At 50.6% G+C, this 21,374-nt stretch overlaps 1 protein-coding gene across 4 annotated transcripts in view; it reads right to left on the bottom strand.

Moving 5' to 3' along the window:
* PDGFRA (platelet derived growth factor receptor alpha) overlaps positions 1–11,630 on the bottom strand; it is a 50,312-nt gene extending 38,682 nt beyond the window's left edge. The window contains exons 1-4 of one of the 4 annotated variants that reach the window (XM_055435040.2): positions 11,439–11,630; positions 10,296–10,468; positions 1,863–1,923; positions 75–392 (exon numbers count right to left, since the gene is read on the bottom strand). In XM_055435040.2, the coding sequence (XP_055291015.1) occupies positions 75–392; positions 1,863–1,911 (367 nt within the window). In that variant the 5' untranslated portion in view covers positions 1,912–1,923; positions 10,296–10,468; positions 11,439–11,630. Of the gene's footprint in view, positions 1–74; positions 393–1,862; positions 1,924–7,850; positions 8,488–9,023; positions 9,046–10,295; positions 10,469–11,438 lie in introns of those variants that run through there. The other 3 variants (XM_055435039.2, XM_055435042.2, XM_055435041.2) reach the window with 3 other exon arrangements.
* Positions 11,631–21,374: the final 9,744 nt, after the last annotated feature.

Below are 21,374 nucleotides of genomic sequence, written 5' to 3'. Positions count from 1 at the left end.
TACTTCTAAAAACTTTCATACAATTAACAGGCAAGACAGGACAAGCCTGGTCTGGGGGTACCCAGGCAACTCACCTGGCACGTAGATGTAAATGTGTCTGCCCTCAATCTCGTTCTCGTCCATCTGCGTGTGGTTGTAATAGCAAGTGTACAGCCCAGTGTGGGCCGCCGAGGCGCTGACCACTTCCAGTACTGTCACAAAAAGGCCACTGTTGTTCTCCTCGTTTCTGATTTCCACGTCGGGATACTCTTCTTCAGACATGGGGTACTGCCAGCTCACTTCACTCTCCCCAAAGCATCTCAGAGAAAAGGATGAATTCAGCTGCACAACCCTCTCATTTTCATTGGGCAGGATGGAGGGTAATGAAAGCTGGCAGAGGATTAGGCTCGGCCCTGTAAAAGGAAACACGCTATGAATAGGATGCAGCCCGAAAGGACGGTCTCACCCAGAGCAGCTACTATGAACAATGACCATTTCTACGCAAAAATTCGTTAGCCTGGATGCCCATGAAAGGCCCCCTATTATGAACAGCACCGCATCTGCTGAGAGCAGCAAACGCTCCAAAGGCCTCAATAGCCCTGTCCAGCCCCTGCGGGGCTCACCCCTCCAAACACTCCAGTGGACAGAGGACTTCTCACTCCAGTTCCACATCTTAGACTCTTATGTGTGACCATGAAATAGTGCAAGATGGCATGAGCTCAAGCTCATATGGGCTCTTTACTGTCTGCATTCCCTATGGACAGAGAAATGGGCTGAACAAAGCACAAGGTAGATTTGTGCTCAAGAAGTACGCATCTTCCGTTTCTCACAATACTCTGCCGTGCCTCCTCTCTAATGACTTCCAGAAACCAAAGTAGGGGGATGTGGATTTCATTCAAAAAGAGTAAGTTCAGCCCAAGAGTGAAAACTCTTGAGTTCCTCTTAGAACCAAAAATGTCAGTTTAGCTTCCCCTGTCTATAAAACTGGTAGAAGAGATATTATGACTAAATTATGCACTCAAGATCTCTAATCCCCTTCTAAGCCTGGTGCGGGACTTCACCCAACTTCAGTATGTGTCCACTCTGACTGGTCAGCTTGTTAAGAGGGACGTGGAAAGTACACCTGAGTCCCTATTGTCCTGCAGGTAAGGAATACAGAGTGGACTTCAGAACTCCTAAGTCACTGATCATGCTTAATGTTGCCATATCCATCCAGGTAAGACCTAAAGAGACTAATAGGCTTAAGTTAACTCCTCAGACTAGAAAAACACTGGCGTCATGGTGAACATCTGCAATTCATGATTATCTGGATGAAAACTAAGAAAGTCCAATAAATATTTCAACACGTGGCCCCACTGGCATCCTCCTGGTGGAAAAGTTAGTAAACTTCCCCAAGCGTGAGATAGTGAGTAATTCAGTTTCAAGGCCAAAGGTGACTCAAAGATTTTGCAGCAATTAAAGCATCTTCCATTTAAAACAGGTATAACAAGACAGGTGTGATTTCCTGGATGAAAATTTCCTCTATTTGTTTTCCTTTGAGCATTCTTGAATTTATTTCTCTGACCCACCTCTCCTGGAATCCCATGACCCAGGAAATGGAAGAGCATGGCAGGCAACTTTAAACTATTATTGCCAACAGCATGTCAATGCCATGATGACATGCATACTAAAATGGTCACCAGAGAACATTCTTTTTGGCATTAGCGCAACACAGCAAGGGGAACTAAACATGTGCAGCCATTCTAGATAACATCTCATTTCTCTTTACTCTTTTGGACTGTTTGCAGGAATATAGGCAATATACCCCCAGAGCACAGAACTTAGGGGGAAAAAAAATAGATTTCCCCTACGACAACAAACTCAGAGAGGCTTGAGATCCATACCTGTGAAGAGACAGCCTAAGACCAGGAGTGCCCAATGGGAAGTCCCCATAGTTCTGGAAAACTGAAAAAGTCAAAAGTCAAACAGAAACAATGTTAGTCAATAAAACGACTAGTCACGAGCCTAGTTCGCTTTGTGCTTTGTGCTGTGGAAAATGTTAACGACGTCATTTCAGTCAACAACATCCTGGTATAAGTAAGATTCACAGTTAAAACAGTAAAATGCCTAAGAAGCAGGAATTAGATAGCCTTGTGTGGGCCCAAGACCGTGACAGAAGCCAGCTGAAGCAGAAACCCTTTTTGATTGCCTGCAGCTTTCAAATTCCAAAACGTCTCGCTTTATTGTCTTGGAATGTGTCCAAAAGTACAGAACGGTTCCTCTTAAAACATTTAAATTGATTGCGAAAAACAAATAAACATGTGTATTTACTCAACTTCTAAACTTGAGCTGTTTTCACTCAAAATGGGCTGTCATTTGCTTTGTGTTTTGCTAACAGAAAGTACGCGGTCACATCCTCAGCAACCTTTGGAAAAGATGCTTGGACTGCCAACGAATATCTTAATACTTGAGAGCCATTCTGTATAGAGGGTACCAGAAGCTGCACTCAGCCAGTGTCAGTCCAAGCTCTCCCAGGACCTGCTACACTTAGAGTCAGGCTAAACAAGGCATAGAAAACCCAGGCGTGGAAGGCAAAACAGAAAAAGAAGTGAAGAAGTGAGAGGAAATGAGAGAGAAAAGTATGGCTAAATTCCTGTTTCAGGGATACAGTAAAGCACAGGATAAAATTCAATGGACGATTCATTTTCACACAGGTCCCTGTACCTTCAGAAAGCAAGTTCTCCACTCTGATCTCCTGCAGCGAATTCAGGGGAACAGAAGAGCAGTGGGGAGAGACTGAAGCCGAATGTCCCTAAGACCCCAACAGGGAAAAGCAGTGGGCAAGAAAGAGGCTAAGGAAAAGGAGGGGAGGGGAAAATGAAGAGGGACCCGCGTCGCCCTGAAGGAGACCATGGAAGAATCTATTCTGGTCCACCCTCTGAAAAGGCCCCTTTATTCTTAGCTTTCCATGTACACCTCTCACAATTTATCATCCCCCCCTTCACTTCCCACACAAAGTAACTGAGAAAATGATCTTCCTAAGGTCGACCTGAAGGAGGTTGCAGGGGTTGGGGCCATTGAGAACCCCAGTTTCAAATAAAAGAAGCTCCACTGAGAGTCGTGGGCAGTGGCACAAGCTACGACATGATCCTTAAAAAATCACCCAAGTCTGGGCTTGGGATACACTGGGTCCCTGAGTTGCTCGAAACCCCAATTCAAGCAATGGAACGAGTTCATTGCACTTCAGTTCAGTTCAGTCGCTCAGTCGTGTCCGACTCTTTGCGACCCCATGAATCACAGCACGCCAGGCCTCCCTGTCCATCACCGACTCCCGGAGTTCACTCAAACTCATGTCCATCGAGTCGGTGATGCCATCCAGCCATCTCATGCTCTGTCGTCCGCGTCTCCTCCCGCCCCCAATCCCTCCCAGCATCAGACTCTTTTCCAGTGCGTCAACTTGTCGCATGAGGTGGCCAAAGTATTGGAGTTTCAGCTTTAGCATCAGTCCTTCCAATGAACACCTAGGACTGATCTCCTCTAGAATGGACTTAATCTGTTCCATAACTGACTTTGGAAACTAAGATGTGTGTGCATGATTCCTGAGTAAACTGTCTAAAAACAGAAGAATACAGTCAGTGTATGCCTGTGTTTAGCCCTTGGTTCCTCCCTTTTTTTTTTTTTTTTTTGGTTGCAGAGGATCCAGTAGATAACAGCCTAGTAATTTTTGGTAGAGCCTGATCATTTATTTTCGCTTGAAACTGGGAACTGGCCTACCTGCAGACATCAGGTTTCTGCCTCATTAAAGTCTACCAGTTAAATGGGGAGGAAGAAAGGGGAAAGATGGAATGCTGATAATGGGGAGGGAGGAGTGAGACAGGAAAAAAATGATAATTCTGATTTCTCCAAAGAAGAACAAGAAACCAGTATTTGCTCAAAGTGGTCATGTGTTTGCCATGCTTGTTAATAATAACCCTTTGAAATATCTGATGTTTTAAAGTGCCACTTGAGGCTCAGAGAGACTTAGCAAATGACCCAATATCACACAGCTGGTAGTAAAGCCAGGATTCTAACACCAAGTCTGTTGTGTAATGCAAAAACCAGGCTCTCTCCAAGCTACCATATGGTCTCTCTCAAGGGAAGGTCAGTGTTTCAGCCTTGTGGGCTCTCCCCACCCTCAACTGTTTTCTCATGCAAATTGGGGCCCTGCTTTCCTCCTCTGCTCACTGCCACAGCGAGAGAAGCACAAGGAGCTCTGAACCCGAGAGCAATCCTGACAACGCTGGCTGGATGAAGGCCTCCGAGGATCCTGGCATGTGCCGGGGATTCAGGGTTTCCTCACTGCTGCGGTGATGGGCACAGGGTCCCCAGAGCCAGGCTGGCCAACCTGATTTACCACATGGCCTGTGTGTTTGTACATATAAATATCAGCCTCCCACTGATAATCCACTTAGCGAACTTCAAAGGAGCCCTCCACAGCCAGCTTGATGTCTTGGGTTTTATCACATTTACATCCTGCATTTCTCTAGTGGGGCTTGCCAACGATGCACTTTTAAAGCATTCCCAAGCTTGACAGAGGGGCTCGCTGCTTTTACAGGGCAGGCTCTGAACGGCATTTTGCCCTGGCCAGGCCCCACCAGACTTCCTTCTGTGCATCCAGATAGGGGGGACCCAATGCCAGAGAGGATTACTTACTGACATACAAAGTGGGCAATGAAAACAGGACCTCCGAGCAAGCGATAATGGCGCAAATACTGAAAATCAACATGTGTTTGCTCACCATTTCAAACTCCCATCTCTGATAAGAGTGGTTCCCTGGCTAGAAACCCAGGCGTAGTTGTGAAGTTTCATGTCATTACTCATCTGTGACTCAGACAATTTACTCGTGAATAATTGCAGACTGTTAGCCCTACAGGGAGGTAATGGAAAACAACTGGGAAAAACGGAGCTTTTCCTGCCTCTTGGCCCTGGAGTGAGAATCTCTAGGAGTGGTATTGCTATTTCCACTGCTTTTCTACTCTGGGAATAAATGCGGCTCCTGAATCAATAACTCCTATCCCAGCGCTCATCCAAAAGTCAGATGTGCAAATACAACTGAAGTTGCAGATTCAGAGAAATATAGCATGTTATGAGTCAGCAAGAATAAATCACTTTGCAAGGTAGAATGATGGATTTCATCCAAAAAAATGTAATCATAATCATTTCTCATGCCAACTGTATGTTAACTTCAGTCACAATCCTCTATAATCACAGCTCATTGCCACTGGTTAGGGAAATAATCGGAGAAAAAAAGATCTCTGCTGCGTTCACTCTCAGGCAAGTAAGTGTGGCCTCCCCTTCCACCCCTCATTCTCATTTGTTTCTTCTCTCAATAGATGCTGATATGATAGAAATGGCATTGGACTAGGCTCTGATCCCACATCTGACACCTAGCCTACCTCTCTGAACCTCAGTCTCTCTCTGTAAATCAGCACTAAGAATACCTGACTTGCTGGTTTGCCTTAATGCATTATTATAAAGACTAAATTCCACACAGTTTAATTAAAAGGGCTTCAGAAACTGCAGCTGTTGGTTTTCATGCTGCCTCTTTTTCTGTAGGCTCCAAAGATGTCTTAGCCAAGAGGGACATCAGAGTGGCTACTTCAACGTCTATTTACTGAGTCAGGCCCCAGAGGCCACTTGACTGGCCCTGCACCACCAGTGTTAGTGGAGAACTGGGTCTGAACTCTGATACAGGAAAGCCTAATGTAGCTATCAAGACTGTTCCTAGCTGAACTGATATATATATACAGTCATGTAAACAGAGAAGAAAAAAATTGTTTGCAGACACTATTCATTCTCGTCCCTGCCATGCCCGTCCCTGCAAACAGAAGTGAAGAGCCATTAACTCTGACTCCACAATCAAAACCAACATGCTAACCTAGAGAGTAAACAGACAGCAAGCAATTCAAGGGCACTATTTCCAGAAGTGAGAGTATGGCATTCTCCTCACAAAGCCAGAGAACTGGCTTCCGGATCACCAACTGCTCAATGCAGCCTGCCGCAGAGCTGCTGAATATTGAATTTCACCCCACCCTGGCATGATTAGAGGCCACGGAAGACTCTCACAGTCCCAAAAGCCACTGACGACTTCAAGATTCAGATTTCCGAGGTTCAGTTAATTTCAGCTCTCCTTAGTTAATTCTAACTGTGAAAATTACATGTGCTGATTTTCTTCCCCGTGACAAACGTTCCTGTGACTTCAGTCCAGGCGGTCCAAATGCTGGTTCACCCTAGTGGCAACTTGAGCGAGGGAGTGTTTACTGGGATCTGCACCTCACCAGAACCTGTTTTGTTGTTTTTATCTTCTGGAGTTCCATTAGACATTCCAGTGCTGGGTGGGAGCTGCAGTATTTTTACATGGGAACATTTCATGGGACAATCTGAGCTCATAAACTTTTCTGCTCCCCTGTACCAGATATTTAACCAGGGGAGACGAAAATGTCACTTCCTGTTGATTGTCACCAAACTGGTGTGACACCCAGTGGGACAACCATAGGTGCAGCAGCTTGTAGTACACTTGAGGCTCACCAAATCCCCAACACTCGGGCTTCACTGTAAAAGGAAATGCAAAAACTGTGCTATCTTCTTCGCAGGTCTGCTCTGATAACCCGATGTGGTGGGCCAACACTTGGTTCATTAGGTAAATACAAAGGATTAACAACTATGGCGAAAGACTACCCCCAAAGTCCATAAAATAAGGGTTGTCAGTCCAGTGATTCTTGTAGCTTCACAGAAAAAGAAAACTTGGTCCTACCGGACCGAAAAATGCATCTCGCTGATGCCACGACTTGCTTAAAATCTCCGCGAAGCCGATGCCAGCAAAGGATCGTTGCAGTTCTCACACAAAACCAGAAGGTGGCAGTATTGATCCAAGAGACAGGCAGTCCTCGGGGTTCGCGGGGACGTAGATGCTGCTACAAGTTCTGTAACACGTCCCAAATCTTTCAATCTCCTACTTTATTAGCTTGCACGTTTAGGTTTCGTGGTACCCTCTGTTCAAAGCCCGCAGAACAGAAGCAGGGCAATTCGGTTGAAAAGGCTTAACGTTCCGCTGGGCCCCAAGAGAATTCGCCAGACATCATCACCCGCGCCGTCAGCATCACCCCTGCCCGCGGGTCGGCCGGGGCGACTGAGCTTCGGGAGCCAGGAAAATGGCGCTGCCATTCCAGGTCGCAAAGGTTTGGAAGGTTCAGCAGGAAAAGCCACTCGGGAGGAGCTCGAGTGGTTCAGGGTTTTGTTTAGCCAATGTTCTCCGCATCTCGCAGGCTCCACCCGTGGAGGGGAGACAGACCGCCTGGGCCGCGCTAGGTGGGGTCCCCGACGCCGCGGGCGGGCGCGAGCTGTCGGGTCTGTTCGCAAGCCACTGTCACCGCCTCGTAAACCCCGAGGCGGGGGCCGCGACGGCCACGCAGCCTGCGAATTGCGGCTGATTGGAAACGACTGTTCCCGTTGCACAATAACGCGGGGTCATAGAACAAACAGCAACAGGCCGCCTGCGCGGCAGGACTTCCGAAGGGCCAGAAAACAAAAGTCGCCCCATCCCTCCAAAGGACTGCCCAGGACCCTATATCCTCCGCTTCGCCCACATTTCACTATTCTGACACCCCCACCCTCATCACCAAACCCAGGAACCTCCGCCCCTCTCGCACGCCCAGCGCCTCCAGGGCAGACAAAGTGCTTGCGAGGCGTCACTCTGAGGCTCCAGGAGGGGCTAAGGTGACCGAGGTTGGTCGAGTGCTGGGTCCCAGCGCTGCGCTCCGACCCTGCAGCGGCGCCGACCTCCCGAGGCTGGCGGGGAGCCGGACAGCGCGCCGGACGCCCGCTAGAGGGCGCGGCAGCCGCGCGAATCTTACCCGGCTCGCTCCTCGCTCCCGCCGCTCGCTCCGGCTCTGGGTCCCCGACAGCGCAGCGGGGACCGCGGCTCGCCCACCTTGGCGGGGGACGATCTGCGCTGGCACGGTTCGGCCCCGCCACGCCCCCGCAAGCCCCGAGCTGGCTGCGGTCCACGCCCTCGGCCGCTCAGTCACCCTGAGGTTGGGGACAACGACCGCCCGCTCCCGGGTTTAGCGTCCGCAGCCGCCGCACTCCTAGCTTAGAGCTGCGGCGGCCGCTGGGCCCTAGACTCGACGCTCGGCGTTTGCATTGTTTTCGACTGAGACCTGAGACGGGGGCCGGACGGGGTGGAGGGAGAAGGACCGAGGGGTTTAGGGTTACAGTCGCACGCCAGCGCCTCCTACGGGCCTGAAAGCGCCACGGCCGCGGACAGCTGCGCGGAGAAGGCTGCTGGGAGCTGAGGCTGTGCTGCCTCCGCTTTAGAGAACCCAGCCTCCCCCACTGCGTCCCCCTCGCCCGACGCTCGCTTTGCCCGGGTTGCCCTGTGCACACACGCTCCGCCTGCGCCTCTCGCTCCTCCTTCGCGGGGAAGGGGTAGACTGCAATAGATGGGGAATTCCGAGGTCCTCTATCCCTTGCAATCTGTATTTCCAACGGATCCCTGGCTCACTGTTCAGCTGAAAACAAAAGGAAAATGCCATCGATCCACTTCAGCAAAATACAAGCTCCAGCAGAGCCCCAGAGCACTGTGGGGAAAAGCAACCTTCCCCAGCTCTGCATCCCGCGCGGAAGGCAAGATCGCAAGACCTTTCCCCTCTCCCCTCGTACCCCGACGGCTGACGCTGTGCACGGACCCCATTAGACTAGAGGCCAGGGAGATTGAGAGCCGCACCTTTCGGCCACTAAGCAGGCTTTTAGCTTTCCTCCCAGAATTGCCACTTCTCCACCAACAACATTTAACAGTCGCAGCTCCCTGGAGGCCAGAGGGAGTCCCACCCACCGGGGTCTGCAGGAAGGCGCCGGCCACCACGTCCCCAGGACGCGTCCCGGCACTGCGCACCGCCCACGGCCGGTCCCCAGGAGGCACAAAACCGGCCCGCCTCGGCGCCAGACGCGTTTGCAGCTGGAAAGCCTGGCCCCGGTGCCCCTCCCCCTACACCCCTCCCAGTCCGCGCCCCGGGAGGAAAGCGGACCTGGGGCCGGCAGCCGGGGCTCCGCTTCGAGCTCCTCTCTGTCTAAAGACTGGCGCTTCCCGGTGCCTTCTCCCACCTCGTCTTTCCGTCTCCCACCCTCCACCAGCCGTCGCTTTGGAGTCCAGCTACACTTGGGTCAAACCCAAAGCAAGACTGTCCAAGAGCCCGAAGCAGGGACTCACAAGGGTGTCAGCGAGCCTGTCGGGGAGTGGAGTATCCTCCCCCTTTACAGAGAGGATTGTGGAGAGGAGAAAACCAAGAGGGAAGGAAAAATGAGAGAAGGAAAAGAGCAAAGCAGCAGCACCAGGGCCCGGGTGGGTCAATGGAGGTGGGGCTTGGGGGTGGGAGGGAATGTTAGAACCAGAGCCAGCGCGTCACCGAATGAGGTGCGCACGTCCGGGGAGCCCCTTCCTCCCATCCAGGGGTCCCCAGGCTCGCCGGTGTCTGGGGTGGGAGTCCGGTGAGCTGAGCGGCTGATTGTCGCGCCCCGTTTGCCACGGATGTCTCTCCCCGCTCTAAAAAGCTGCCTAGTTCTGTCCGAGAGCGACAGTGCGGAGGCGAGTCGGTCCAAAACGTTGAGCAATTCGGTTGAGGAGCCAAAAAGCCATTTCCCACACAGCGCAGCCCGGGGCTTTTCTAGGCGGCCGGGCCCGGCGCGGGGCAGTCCGGACCTGATATAAGGGTCATTCGCGCTCCCTCTCCAGCCTCCGTTTGTCGCTCACCCTTGGAGATGGAGTAAGTGGCAAGTTCTTCTAAGCACTCTTTCTGCACGTCCTGGGGTCCTAGCAGGGCTGGGGGAAACAAAGTGTGGAGAGGGCGCTCTGGCTGCGGGAGAGCAAAGGCCGAGACGCTTGGCCAGGCTACTTCACACCTGGCCAGGAGGCCGAGGTTCCTGGTCCCTTTAGGCAGCGGTCGAGCCACACTCCCTCTCGCTCTGAGCTGACGGAGACCCTTTTCGAACTGAACCGCTGATCCCAGTTGTTTCCGAGCCAAGGGGAAGCTGCCCGCTCCCTTGGCGCTGTCTGGAGAAGTTAATCTCGTGTATAAAAGCCTATTTCCTTGCGGATAGACGATGGAAGAAGGTGTGGCGCGAGGAGACCGCTCCGGAGCGAACAGAGGCTGGCACAGGGAGTGAAATAGATACAGGGACACTGGAGAGGGTAAAGCAGCGCTGGGCACTGCAGGCGGCGAGGGACACCCCCGTGCGGAAAGGGGCACGGGTACCCCGAGGCAAGTAGTGAGGGCGGTTCACCTCCCATATATCTGTCTTACCTGGGAACCAAGTTTCTCCGTTCCGAGTTGTCCCTAACTTCCCCCACAAGAAAAGTTCTCCACTTTTTTTTGGCGATCTTCCTTCTTTCCTTCCTGCGGCCGGGACTGGGTAGCAGCAGAGCTCCGGGTGTGGCAAAAACGGTTCCACCGAGGAAGGGGGTGCGCAGAGATCGCTGGGGGTGGAGACCACCGCGCACAATGAGGACCCCTTGGAGTGCAGTTCGAAATTCCTCAAATCCCAGTTGCTGGAATGCGAGGCGACGACGACTTCTTCACTCGGGGCCAAATGTGTTTGTCATTACTCCATGGACCGCCTGCCTGCCCGCCAGCCCGCGCCGCCGTCGCCCCCGCGCTACAGCAAGCGACCCGACCAAGCTGCGGGGCTGGCGCCCTCTCTCCCTTGCGCTTCACTGATCCCGCAAACCACTGATCCCCAAACCCTCGACCAAATCGGCGCGCCCCTCTGCTCGTCTCGGAGCCCCCACGGTTGTACTGAGTCTGGCCTTTACCGAGCGCAGCACCGTCCTGTAATTACGCGCCCTGGGTCGGCGCCATGTGCACCCGGTGGGCACCCCAGGTCCGGCCCTCTCCGGCCGAGCCCTTCACGCCTCCCCTCCCCTCAACCCCTTCCGCTCCCCACCTCCCTCGGTCCACCAGTCGCGCTCCACTCCGCCGGCTACAGCGCTGTCCCGCCAAACCGCGGGCGAGGAATGAAAATACTCATTAAAAACCTGTAGCCTTCCAGGACTCCATGCCAAGAAGAGGGCAAACACCTCTGCCCCCACTCCCAGCACTGCTTGGTCCCAGTATACAGGAATATCACCCCCAACCCCCAAAAGAAACCTCAAAAATGTAAGCCTCAACAATTTCTTTGGGAGGCCGTAGAGTTGTTAGAAAAATACTGCTTTTAAAAATAGGTCTGGAAAATGTGTTTTTTTAAACCCCTAGACTTTCTAACTCTATGGTTATCTTCCCTCCAAGTGAAGTTTATTCAAAATAAATTACTCTCTGGACATACAACTAGAATTCGACTCCAATTTTTTTTTTTTCACCGCCCAAAGTTTGAAGTTACTTCACTTCTAGCCCAAAGAGCCTGATTAGGGATTTCTTTTAGAAACAAAAATCCTTTTTCTCCTCCCTTACCTTCTCCTCCAATGTCAATTCGCAATGAAAATCCTACATGAGGAGGAAAAAGTGTGTCCACCGTCTGCAGCCCTCTCCTGAAGTCCCCTCCTCTGTTTCTCTCCCTCTAGCTCCAACTGTAATGGGCTCAAAAACCGCGTTTTGTAATTGATTCAATGTTATAGTCCATCCTTCTAAAACTAATCATTTGCTCTAAGTAAATAGCTGTCAGGAAATGAAGCCCCCCCTCCCCTTGGCCTCTTCAAAATAAGAGTTTCCCTCGAACTCCGTGCGCTGAGTCTTCCAGCCTCCAGATTGCGCCTTCGCTTTTCGCTCTTACGCAATCAGGGGGTCCAGCCCCAACCCCCAGACTTCGACAACAACTGGGGGGCGGAGAGAAGCCGACCAGATGGGGTGGGGGGGGAGGTGTTGATGCTCTGCCGGGAAAGAGGTTCGTGAAAATACAAACTGCCCATCATTTCCAAAATGAGTTTGCCTCTTGATTTCAGGGGACAATTTCCTACACTGCTATGTTGCTTTGTATTTTCTTTGAAAGGAAGGAACACGTAAAACTGCAGTCAATGCGCAGAGAGAATATAAATCTGGAGTCGAGAAGTGTCCCTTGTGTAGAAACTCCTAGCCCACCTAGAATCCGGGCCGTCGGGAGAGGTCTCCGAGCCGTTGCGTCGTTTTGAACCTGGGGTCTTTTAGGGAAAGTGCCCTATAGTCGCTAATCCTTTAATGGGATTAGGCAAGCTGTTGAGTCTAATATAAAGATGATGGGTGGTTTTTTCTTGGGCGGGGAGGGGGTTTGCTTTGGTTTGGTTTGATTTTGTCTAAAGACAGATTTGAAGTAGGGTACAAAGAGTCGAGGGTCTGCCGTAGGTTTGGAACTTTCTCCGACAGAACGACCTTTACTCTCTTAAAACACTTATCTTGTCTTGCCTTTGTTTTCATGGTTATCTGGGCGAGGTTGTCCTGGCTTCTATCACGCACACAAAAAGGCTCAGACTTGATCGTCTGGGGAATCTTCTACAACCAGCCTGCCACCTCCGCCTTCAGGGGGGAGGGTGCAATTTGACTCTCTCCGAAACCCCTCCCGCCGCGTGGGTCGGGCCGTATGGGTACCCTAGGTATAAGAGGGGAGCCCCCAACCCTAGCCCTGGGGCGCCAGGCAGGAGACTAAGCCGGGAGAGGGCGATTCTGCTCGCGAAGGAAAGGGGGCGCTGCCGCTCCAGGAACCAGACCTGGGCAGAGTGGGGCTTCCCAGCCAGGGCGGGGGAGGGGAGTGCGTTTACCTTCCCCACCGTCTCTAATTTCGAATTCTCTTGTTGGGTGGAGGGCTCATCCTTTAACCACCACCCCCGATTCTCCCCCCCTCCACACACACACTTGACACAACTTGACAGTGGCCAGGGCGGCCTGGTTTAGGCCGGAATGTGGGACAGCCATCGCCTTCTCCCTTACTTAGAGAGTGGACACGGAGCAGCCTGCAGGGGATGTTCACAGAGAAGTACTCGAAGGGGTGCTGTATGGAACTGCTCCCGGCTCCTGGGGTGTCAGGTCGGTGAAGACGCCTGAGGCTGGGCTAGGGGCCTCATTCCCCCAGGCCTTCTGCGCAGCCGCCTCCCGTGCATCTTCAGTTCGGGTGACTGCACTGCTCACTATTACTTCCACATGTTCCTTCAGGAAATCATTGAAGGCAAATATATGAACAGCCCCTTGTTCGGAATGCTAACAGGATACCGTAATGTTTGTAGATAAAGAACGGGCACTAAAGAACCCCCCAAAACCGGAGTGCGGAATAATAGGGAGAAAGCGGGTGCTGGTTTTCATGCTAATAATAAAATCCAGCTGAGATACAAATCTTTATACCAAGGACTCAAGAGGGTAGGAGGCGAGGCAGGGCGCAGGGCCTGCCCAGGAAGGCCTGCTTGGCTGCTACGATATTGCCAGCCCGGTCAAGCCGGGATCTCCAGGACGCAGGCCTCTGCTCTCCCCGCCTACAAATGGTAACTTCACAGTTCCTTTCGGAGACGCTTAAAGGGACCCGAAAAGCGGACTGGGCGGGGGTGTCTTCGGGTCATAACGCCTCGCGAGTTTAAAGCAGAGAGAACGGATGAGCAAGTAAGCCCTCAGTTGTCCTTCTGGTAGTAATTACCTGCCTAATTTGAATGATGCCTTTGTTATGATCATTAACAAACATTTGCTAAAGGTTTCCATGTGTGACATTCCAGAAGGTTTAAAGGCCTGGGGAGCTGACTCCGGGGATGGAACACCGGTGGGGGGTGGCGCAAGGGAAGCAAATGGTTGGGAGATCTCCCCGAGCCTGGGCCAAGCAGATAGAGGGAGGTCAACATCTGCCTCCCCAGCAAAAGCAAAATAAACCCACTGGTCGGGAGCAACCTCGGGGCTGGAGGCCCACGGAAAGAGGCGGTTAGTTCCTTAAAACGAGTTCTGCCCACCCGCCCCTCCCACTGCTCATAGGCGGGTTTGAATCTTGCCGTCCGCCCTCCACTGAGGTTCTGCGGATTGCCTGAGCGCGTCTATCAGCAGGGGCGTCACGGAGAGGTGGGGCGAGCCGTTTCCCTCTCCCAGTGTTGTTCTAAGATCCTTCCAGATTGCTCCCCCGATGCCCGGGGTCCTGGGTGGTCCAGGAGCCGCCGCAGCGGGCAAGAAATGCCTCCTGGCTGAGGCGAACTGAGGGGTCTCTTCTCTGTCTGCTTCTGCCCGGGGCGTTGCGGGGGTCCCATCACGAGTTGGGACCCGGAGGAGTGACCCACGCCGGCTTGGGTAGTTGAGCGAATGTCCCAGCCTCAACCCAGATTTTGATTTTCACCTCTTGTGTTTTTCCCTTGAGAGATCATCATGGAATTACGAATGAGGGTTTTTTTCCCCAAACCCGCAGTCGGGGCGGCTGCGACCCTCTGGGAAGGAAGCCCAACTCGAGAGATGAGCCACGTGGGGAAGTTAGGGGAGCGCGGTGTTCTGGCGTGGCCTTGCGCATCTAGGCCCTCAAGCGACAATGAAATTGGAAGCAAGAGATGGAGCAGAGCCAGCCATCAAAAAGAGCCCCCCACCCAAAGTTTTTAAAACCAAATCCAAATGATCCCTGAAAACAAAACCCAAATCTCTCCCTGCTCTGCCTCCCCGGCTCGCGCTTTCGGCCCCCACCCCACTCTGTGGCGACCGCGGCCGGCCTCAGCCCCGGGTCACACCTTTGAGTTTCGTGGGCGTTTCCCCGCTGAGTTGGCTTTCTGTTTCTCTTCTCCTCCTTCCCGGCGCTCCAGTTCCACCCCCTATTCTGCTTTCCTCGGAGAATTCAGAAGGTACTTGGGCTTTGGAAGACCTCTGATTACAGCAGCTATCAAAGCTGATAGTAGCAAAAATCACCTTCAAACCAAGTCGCAGTTGGTTTTTTCAAATGAAGTTGGGGGTGTGTGGTGAGGGGGAACGCACTTCTAGCTTTTTTTCTCTTCTTGTAGCTTTCTGAATTGAAAATAAAGGGCCATTTGGTGGTTGGGGGGGGGGGGCGGGGGGAGGCGCTGTCCCTTTTCCCACCCTCTTTCAATTCTTGTCTGAGCCTGGAAGAGATGCCTCCCTGGGCCGGCGAAGGGACCTTAGTGAGGAAGTCTCCGAGGAGGCTTGCGGGTGGTGGGGTCCCCGCCCTTGGCTCTCGGGTCTGCCCCAGCTGAGGTTTGGAAGCTTGCTCTAGTCTCTGCAGCTCAGAATACAGAGGCCCAAGTCTTATTAAAAGAGGAGAAAGAGGGTCCAGACAGGCTTGTGTAACTTGGGGCGACAGTTCTCTCCGGGACCCCCTACACACCTCGTCTTTTTGCGGGTGGCTGACTAAGGGCGCAGCGTCTTTTCTGGGTTCCTAGAGGCTTTCTCTTCAAAGATGTGTCTCCAAAGAGAAGTCCAAAGCCGTTCTCCGTGGCTGGAGACCAGCTGCGCCCCTGCTAGGGCTAGGGTTCCTAACCCTTCGGCCTGCTTGGGGACCCGAGGACCATAGACTGTGAGCTCTGTTTCCCACCCTGACAAGGAAGGGCTAGGGAAACAGCCAGGGAAGGGCTAAGCTCCTCGGAGCTGAGAAAGACATGGTGGGACTAGACCCCTCTGGGTCTGGATCTTGGATACCCTCTTCCTAGGGAGAGAGCTGGGCTTTCTCAGTATGGAGTGGTTTTTGTGCCACCGACTCCCCTCTCCTTCTGTTAGACCTTAGCTTTTAGTTACTTTTAATTTGAAAACTGTGAGGAGAAGGGGAGGGATCGAGGAGATTGGGAGGTCTGCTCTTTATTAGGGGCCTCAGCATCCAGCTTTCCAGCTCACAGCTGTGGCTTGGGAGGGGCAGGAGGGCTGGCTCTGTTTAGGTCAGCTTGACTGAAGAAAGGGCCTTGTCCTCAGGAAGTCCCAGGAGTAAGGCAAGGGCTAATGATGTTTAAAAAAAAAAAAAGCGAAAAGCTTCCAGCAGAAACTGCAGTGCAAAGTCAGAGGAACCTGGGATCCACAACTACATTAATTATAGTACAGAAGTTTGAGTGTAAGCCACATTATTTAAACAGGGTATTATTTTATTTAATCCCCCGAACAGCCCTGTGGGTTGTGCATGATTACCCCCAATTAACAGTTGAGCAAACAAAGTCAGAGGGGTTAAGCAGTTAGTGCACAGCAGTGCCAGTTTCTGCCTAACCATGTCCTGGGTTCCAGTTCCAGTGTGATCTAGTCAAGACAGGTCACATCTCTGAGCCTCAGTTTCCTCATCTATGAATGGGCATGTCTGCACTTTGTCCCCAGATTGTTGAAAAGGTTAAATAATATGAGGCAGAAGAAGCCCAGGAAGGCACTGGATAAAGTTTCTCTTTCTCTCCTTTCTTCAGGCTTTTTCACGGGCACGGTCACTGACATACTCCTCTCCAGGTCCCTGCTTCCCCTGGATTGGCCTCAAGAACTGGATGAATGCCAGTCTAGTTTTCTAGTTCATGGTCTCAATTAAAGGTGGGGCAGGGGCATCTTGATTCCTAGCTCCGTTCCGTTCCGTCGCTCAGTCGTGTCTGACTCTTTGCAACCCCGTGGACTGTAGCCTACCAGGCTTCTCCGTCCATGGGATTCTCCAGGCAAGAATACTGGAGTGGGTTACCGTTTCCTTCTCCAGGGGATCTTCCCGACCCAGGGATCGAACCCGGGTCTCCCGCATTGGAGGCAGATGCTTTAACCTCTGAGCCACCAGGGAAGCCCTGATTCCTAGCTATTACCCATCAATGTCTCAGGCCCTCTCAAAAACTGGGTCCTAGGCCAGAAGTCAGCAGGGAGCCAGGAAGGACCAGAAAAAGCAGCCAGAATGAGAAGAGAGGCCTGACACCTCCAAGAGAGGATCTGTAAGAAAGTCAGGAAGAAGGGATGCTGAGGCCTCAGTCTCAGGGAACCTGCAGTGAGGATCCATGGGGGAGCCTCTGGGGTGTCTTGTAAGGTTGTGTACCAGGCACCCAGACTTCGAGAGGATGCACTTGGTAGGTCAAGGTGTGCCATGCCTGCACCTGACACGCAGTCACCTTCCTCCACCAGACATCCTCCAACCTTGATTTTGGAAGTTTCTCTTCCAGTTTTTAAATTCATTAAAGCTTACGGCACATTTAAAACTAACACAACATTGTAAATAAGCTATATATTTTTAAAAATTTAAGTAAGTTAAAAAAAAACAATGGCATGTGCCAGTCAGAGTTTGCTCTCCACTTGAGAGAGTTGATTCAGGGAATTCCCTGGTTTGCCTTCCTGGGTGGCACTAGTGGTAAAGAACCCACCTGTCATTGCAGGAGACATAAGAGACATGGGTTTGATCCCTGGGTCGGGACAATCCCCTGGAGGAGGGCGGGGGAACCCACTCCAGTATTATTCTTGCCTGGAGAATCCGCATGGACAGAGAAGCCTGGCTAGCTGCAGTCCATAGGGTCACAAAGAGTTGGAAATGACTGAGCAACTTATCATGCACAGTGGTGGTCCAATGGTTAGGACTCAGCACTTCCACTGCTGTGGGACCAGTTTCAATTCTTGGTCAGGGAACTACGATCCAAGCCATGTGACCCCTCCCAAAAAAAAAAAAAGTGAGTGAGAGTGAAAGAGTTGATTCATTGATTGAAGAAACATTTAATGAGCATATGCCTTGTGTCTGGCTCTCTATTAGGCATTAGGGTTGCAGCAGTAAACAGAATGGATATGGTCTTTGCCATGAGGGAATTTGCTACAATACTCTTGTCTAGCTACCAGTGCTCCCCACCCCAACCGCTGCAGCCTCACTGCTGGGTATTGAGAGGGGCCCCATTAGAATAACACTCATTATTTTCATGAGACTGTTATGAAGAAGAAAGTTAAAGAAGGCAGACCTCTTGAGTCAGGGTCACAGAACCCCACCCCACCCCACCCCACCCCCGAACTCTCCAGAATGTGTACAACTGGGATCTCCAGCCTGGCCTGAGGAGCTTGTGTGTGTGTGATAGTCACTTAGTTGTCGTGTCTGAGTCTTTGAGACCCCATGGACTATAGCCCACCAGGCTCCTCTGTCCATGGGATTCTCCAGGCAAGAATACTGGAGTGGGGTTGTTGTTTCCTTCTCCAGGGGATCTTCCTGACCCAGGGCTGGAACACAGGTCTCCTGCATTGCAGGCAGATTTTTTACCATTTCAGCTACCAGATAAGAGAGGAACTTATCTTTGTCCAATTCAAGATAAAAAGTATGTTCAGTTCAATTCAGTCACTCAGTCGTGTCCGACTCTCCGCGACCCCATGAATCACAGCATGCCAGGCCTCTCTGTCCATCACCAACTCCCGGAGTTCACTCAAACTCATGTCCACAGAGTCGGTGATGCCATCCAGCCATCTCATTCTCTGTCGTCCCCTTCTCCTCCCACCCCCAACCTTTCCCAGCATCAGAGTCTTTCCCAGTGAGTCAACTCGTCGCATGAGGTGGCCAAAGTATTGCAGTTTCAGCTTTAGCATCAGTCCTTCCAATGAATACCCAGGATTGATCTCCCTTAGAATGGACCAGTTGGATCTCCTTGCAGTACAAGGGACTCTCAAGGGTCTTCTCCAACACCACAGTTCAAAAGCGTCAATTCTTCAGCAATCAGCTTTCTTCACAGTCCAACTCTCACATCCATACATGACCACAGGAAAAACCATAGCCTTGACTAGACGGACCTTTGAAAGGGCAAAATGAAAGGATACTGAATAAGGAATTCCCCAGGTCGGTAGGTGCCCAGTATGCTACTGGAGATCAGTGGAGAAATAACTCTAGAAGGAATAAAGGGATGGAGCAAAAGCAAAACCAATACCCAGTTGTGGATGTGACCGGTAATAGAAGCAAGGTCCAGTGCTGTAAAGAGCAATATTGCATAAGAACCTGGAATGTTAGGTCCATAAATCAAGGCAAATTGGAAGTGGTCAAACAGGAGATGGCAAGAGTGAACATAGACATTCTAGGAATCAGTGAATTAAAATGGACTGGAATGGGTGAATTTAACTCAGATGACCATTATATCTACTACTGTGGGCAGGAATCCCTTAGAAGAAATGGAGTAGCCATCATGGTCAACAAAAGAGTCCGAAATGCAGTACTTGGATGCAATCTTAAAAACAACAGAATGATTTCTGTTCGTTTCCAAGGCAAACCATTCAATATTACAGTAATCCAGGCCTATGCCCCAACCAATAACGCTGAATAAGCCGAAGTTGAACGGTTCTATGAAGACCTGCAAGACCTTTTAGAACTAACACCCAAAAAAGATGTCCTTTTCATTATAGGAGACTGGAATGCAAAAGTAGGAAGTCAAGAAACACCTGGAGTAACAGGCAAATTTGGTCTTGGAGCACGGAATGAAGCAGGGCAAAGGCTAATAGAGTTTTGTCAAGAGAATGCACTGGTCATAGCAAACACCCTCTTCCAACAACACAAGAGAAGACTCTACACATGGACATCACCAGATGGTCAACACCGAAATCAGATTGATTATATTCTTTGCAACCAAAGATGGAGAGGCTGTATCCAGTTAGCAAAAACAAGACCAGGAGCTGACTGTGGCTCAGATCATGAACTCCTTATTGCCAAATTCAGACTGAAATTGAAGAAAGTAGGGAAAACCACTAGACCATTCAGATATGACCTAAATCAAATCCTTTATGATTATACAGTGGAAGTGAGAAACAGATTTAAGGGACTAGATCTGATAGATAGAGTGCCTGATGAACTCTGGACGGAGGTTCGTGACATTGTACAGGAGACAGGGACCAAGACCATCCCCATGGAAAAGAAATGCAAAAAGCAAAATGGCTGTCTGAGGAGGCCTTACAAATAGCTGTGAAAAGAAGAGAAGCGAAAAGCAAAGGAGAAAAGGAAACATATAAGCATCTGAATGCAGAGTTCCAAAGAATATCAAGGAGAGATAAGAAAGCCTTCCTCAGTGATCAATGCAAAGAAATAGAGAAAAACAACAGAATAGGAAAAACAAGAGACCTCTTCAGAAAATTAGAGATTCCAAGGGAACATTTCATGCAAAGATGGGCTCGATAAAGGACAGAAATGGTATGGACCTAACAGAAGCAGAAGATATTAAGAAGAGGTGGCAAGAATACACAGAAGAACTGTACAAAAAAGATTTTCACGCCCAAGATAGTCATGATAACGTGATCACTGACCTAGAGCCAGACATCTTGGAATGTGAAGTCAAGTGGGCCTTAGAAAGCATCACTATGAACAAAGCTAGTGGAGGTGATGGAATTCCAGTTGAGCCATTTCAAATCTTGAAAGATGATGCTGTGAAAGTGCTGCACTCAATATGCCAGCAAATTTGGAAAACTCAGCAGTGGCCACAGGACTGGAAAAGGTCAGTCTTCGTTCCAATCCCAAAGAAAGGCAATGCCAAAGAATGCTCAAACTACCGCACAGTTGCACTCATCTCACATGCTAGTAAAGTCATGCTCAAAATTCTTCAAGCCAGGCTTCAGCAATATGTGAACCGTGAACTCCCAGATGTTCAAGCAGGTTTTAGAAAAGGCAGAGGCACCAGAGATCAAATTGCCAACATCCGCTGGATCATGGAGAAAGCCAGAGAGTTCCAGAAAAACATCTATTTCTGCTACATTGACTATGCCAAAGCCTTTGACTGTGTGGATCACAATAAACTGTGGAAAATTCTGAAAGAGATGGGAATACCAGACCACCTGACCTGCCTCTTGAGAAACCTCTATGCAGGTCAGGAAGCAACAGTCAGAACTATACATGGAACAACAAACTGGTTCCAAATAGGAAAAGGAGTACATCAAGGTTGTATATTGTCACCTTGCTTATTTAACTTATATGCAGAGTACATCATGAGGAACGCTGGGCTGGAAGAAGCACAAGCTGGAATCAAGATTGCCGGGAGAAATATCAATAACCTCAGATATGCAGATGACACTACCCTTATGGCAGAAAGGGAAAAGGAACTCAAAAGCCTCTTGATGAAAGTGAAAGTGGAGAATGAAAAGGTTTGCTTGAAGCTCAACATTCAGAAAACAAAGATCATGGCATCTGGTCCCATCACTTCATGGGAAATAGATGGAAAAACAGTGGAAACAGTGTCAGACTTTATTTTTTTGGGCTCCAAAATCACTGCAGATGGTGACTGCAGCCATGAAATTAAAAGACGCTTACACCTTGGAAGGAAAGTTATGACCAACCTTGATAGTATATTAAAAAGCAGAGTCATTACTTTGCCAACCAAGGTCCGTCTAGTCAAGGCTATGGTTTTTCCCGTGGTCATGTATGGATGTGAGAGTTGGACTGTGAAGAAAGCTGATCGCCGTTGAATTGATGCTTTTGAACTGTGGTGTTGGAGAAGACTCTTGAGAGTCCCTTGGACTGCCAGGAGATCCAACCAGTCCATTCTAAGTGAGATCAATCCTGGGTGTTCATTGGAAGGACTGATG

The sequence above is a fragment of the Moschus berezovskii genome, chromosome 5 (genome assembly GCF_049115385.1).
Source record: "Moschus berezovskii isolate FMDL1 chromosome 5, NW_MosBer_1.0, whole genome shotgun sequence".
Lineage (NCBI taxonomy): Eukaryota > Metazoa > Chordata > Mammalia > Artiodactyla > Moschidae > Moschus > Moschus berezovskii.
The sequence above is the reverse complement of the archived record's forward strand: the minus strand, read 5'-3'. Positions and strand labels throughout refer to the sequence as shown.